Source organism: Belonocnema kinseyi, chromosome 9, assembly GCF_010883055.1.
Source record: "Belonocnema kinseyi isolate 2016_QV_RU_SX_M_011 chromosome 9, B_treatae_v1, whole genome shotgun sequence".
NCBI lineage: Eukaryota > Metazoa > Arthropoda > Insecta > Hymenoptera > Cynipidae > Belonocnema > Belonocnema kinseyi.
Genome location: NC_046665.1, coordinates 39,097,591 through 39,101,475, shown reverse-complemented (window position 1 = coordinate 39,101,475; position 3,885 = coordinate 39,097,591). Strand labels below are relative to the sequence as shown.

The following is a 3,885-nucleotide window of genomic DNA, read 5'->3' as shown; positions in this document are numbered from 1 at the left end:
ATACGCCAATTAGCACAAATGGTAAGTTCCGACAGTGCCTACAAGTGTGCCTACTGGCCGCTAGATGGCAATACCGGTTTCATATGTATACACCTGGTACAGCCAGCCAGTACTGGAACTCCGGCAGGCTGTACTTGGCTAGTACTGGACCGGGGGGTCCTCGGACCTCGGGGCCCCGTATCATAGATACGGCTGTTACGGTGGTAACTACGCTCTTGTATCATGTAATATTAATAGGTGCTATCGCAATTCATGATAAGAAAAAAGATTCAGAAAAGAAAGCTAAGATCAATTAAAAATCACTCTACAAAAAATAACTACTCACTACTGTTAATAGACAGTGTTATTTGAGAAAGAAGAAGCGTAATTTACAATGGTTTAAGTAAAAGGAAAAAACGACTTGTAAAATTACACAAATAACTTATTTTCGTGTTTCATTACCTCACGTGCAAGGTTCATCGAAAAGATTAGAAATGATTTCAAAAATGTCGGAATGAATGTATACTTTAGAAATGATAAAAAATGAGGAAATTATATCACTAATAAAAATTCTGAAAAAATTTTTAAAATCTATAATTTAGTTTCCTTAATAAAATATAAAGGCTGTAATAAAATATATATTGGTGAAACTGGCTATAGATTGAAAACTGAAATAGAGGAACATAATGAGGATTGCAAAATTGGCAATTTAAATACTCGTTTTTCACAACTCTTTTGGCACTTTGATCATTTTGATGAATTTGACTTTTATAATATAAAGGCACTAGATAGAAAAAATAGTTAATTAGTCAAATTTATATTGATTTAAAAACAGAAATCCTAAATATAAATCAATGCTATTATATCATCACCAATTAATAATTTATAATTCCCATTACTTTGGCGCACTCCTCTCATCTTCAATTGACAACACCTATTATACATTATATGAACTAATTTAATCTCAAGAATTGATATTTTATTTTCTGTCACCTATTATCTGTGTCGGTTGTAAGCATTATAATTTATTCTGCACTTTTTAAGACTTGGCACCAAAAATATTACGTAATTTTTTCTTCATTTTTATACTTCTTTTGCAGGGGCGCAGCCAGAAATTTCAGGGCCAGTGGCAAAAATTTCGGGGGCCCTTCTTTTTGAATTTTTTATTTAAATTTCTACATCCGCGCGGGGCCCCCTCGAACGCAGGGCCCGGGGCAGATTGCTCCGTTTGCCCCCCCCCCCTCCCCTGGCTGCGCCCCTGTTCTTTTGTAACACTTTATTGACTAAATGTGACGCGTTTCAAAATAGATATATAACCTTAATAAGCCTATCAGAAAGGTAACTAAATGTTGACTTTTGGTTTTATAAACCTTGATTTTTTTCAATGAATCGTAAGACCGACATAAAAGAACGTATGCCTTCCTGTCTTATGATGAAAATGATAGAAGAAAGTTTGACTTCTTGATTTCGTTTTTTTAAATATTTTTCTAAGTTTTTTCATTGTTACAATTATGTAGCATAACATTTACATGACAAATAAAGGGCACACTGCATACATTATTTATGCTTAACTAATTTTCTACCATTTACTTCACATGGACGATGACATTCCCATTCTCAGCATTAACTTTACCAGAATGGGAAATCGCCGTGTTGTCGTCCTAGAGAACCGTGTTCGATTTGAGCCGAAATCTTCTACAAAGCGATTGTTTTCTTTTAGTTTACAATATTATGATAATGCAATTTCTAATTAGAATATGTGCCGACATAATTTCCCATGCGTATAATTGAGATCAATAATATTATTCGGTGGTATTTATTTTGTTATGCCTGATGTACTATTTATGTATCACCCTTACATATCTGTTACGTACTTGAGTTTCATATTTGATAATTAACTGTCACATACTCTTCCCACACTTTAATAGAATTATTACAATCCATGCAAAAAAGTTGTTGCACCGTTATGGGAATGTTAGGGATCGGTTGTAGAGCGAATTTACATCGTAACACAATAAAATAATTAATACGGTACTGTTAAAGAGCAATTTGACTCTGCGACAATCTTCCAAAATTACCCTACAAATAATTTTTAACATATAACGCTGCTAGAGATTGTTACGGATCTCTGACAGAACATGTTACTGTAACGTTGTTACAGAATAATTACACAAATATGGGTACATTACTCGTCCGCTAGCCTAACCATGTTCTTAGGCAGCAACAGAACATGTGCTTTTCTGTTCTATAACTATTACATCACAGTTATATAAAAGTGTCTGCTGGGTTATCATATGCCGATATTAGGTATATCATTTTGATTCCCCGGAGGTTGCGTTGCTCATTTTCTGTAAAGGTAAAACTGATGTTTTCCAAATTTTTGCTTTGCAAAAATTGTGAAACTGACTCGAAATCAAGAAAATAATGTTATTGTAAAGAAAATTAAATGCTAAAGTTAACGTGCTTAAGGATTTTTCGCTAAATTTAAACAAAAATTGTTTGTAAATAAACCTAAATTAAGTTTATTTACATGTGTATATTTTTGATGATAAAACGGGGGACGAAAAGAAATTTTTTATTGTTTTATTATTAATAATTTACAAATTTGGCAAATTATCTTAAAACACGAAAAATCATTAAACAAAACTCACTCCTGCATATGAATAGGAGTTGTTAGAACTCGAAAATTTAATAACCACAATTTTTTCGGGTTTCTTGAAATATAAGAATGAGTTGAAGTTAACACATCTGCATAAACTTATGCTGCGCTATGAAACTTTTTTTAAAGACTAAAATTCCTTTTATAAGCATTTAATAGATTTTATAATTTTTCTAGAGTAATGTAAAAAATTTACTTTTATTCCGATCAAAAAAGGGATGTAAGCCCTAGAGTTTGGATTGTTGTATTGAATATCGTCGCGTCCGATAATAAACTATCGCGAACTGGTTTTAAAGAAATTTGCTTGATAAAAAAGGAAATTCTGTAAAAAGTTTTGAAGGCTCAATTTCAGCGTTGCTTTTTCCTTTTAAAACGTTTTTTGAAGATAAAAAAAATATGTATCTTTTACTTTTTTTGTAAGATCAAACAACTATGTAAAACTTCTCATTCGTAGAATATGCGGGGAAACTAAATTATGCTTTCGAAAATGAAGTGCTAAAGAATCGTCACACATTGTTAAACTTACCGATGAAAAAGAGACCATTCCCATTGTGCATATTTTTCCCGCTGTCAAATAACATGGGTTTTGACTTCGTCGAATTATCAGTATTAATAATTTTCTTGATTTAATGGGAAAGAGATACCAAAGTCCATTATATCTACATTGCATAAAAAACATTATTTGGGAATAAAAAATATATAGGTTCAAACTGAAAAACAGAGGTTCTCAATTTTCAATATAAATGTGTATTAATTTAAAAATTTGAATGCGTCGAAATTCTATGCCTGATAAAAAAATAGCCGAACAAATTTCATCAATTTTTTAGCAAAATCTTATAACGTGTAAAGTAAATTTGATTTTTCAGTAATTAAATTATTTACTTGAGAAAGCATCAAACTTTGTTTATTTGCCAATTTCTCGTTTGTTTGCGACCAGGAAAGAGGTATTTATTTTAAACAATGAAGATAATTCACGTTCTGATTTTTATTCCGGCTTGGGGTCTCTTGCTATATTGAAAAACGCGAAAAATTACATCAAGTTAAGAATTAACAACTTGGCGAAGCATAGTATATTAAAAAAAAGTAGAAAACGATTTTTTTATCCCGCCATCAAGGGCGGCATGCGTAAAAAATCGTTGCCGGAAATCATTATCTGTAACATAAATGATTTTAATTACAAAAAGTGGAATACATCACTCAATTTAGGGTTCATTCACAAAATACGTGATACGTTGGAGGGGGGGGGG

General features: G+C 31.9%; 1 protein-coding gene across 2 annotated transcripts in view; it reads right to left on the bottom strand.

Annotated features, from left to right (window-relative positions):
- Positions 1 to 3,885, bottom strand: part of LOC117179867 (putative odorant receptor 85d) — a 79,015-nt gene that overhangs the window by 2,900 nt on the left and 72,230 nt on the right. For both annotated transcript variants that reach the window (XM_033372035.1, XM_033372036.1), the window contains exon 8: positions 3,165 to 3,297. In XM_033372035.1, the coding sequence (XP_033227926.1) occupies positions 3,165 to 3,297 (133 nt within the window). The remainder of the gene's footprint in view (positions 1 to 3,164; positions 3,298 to 3,885) is intronic.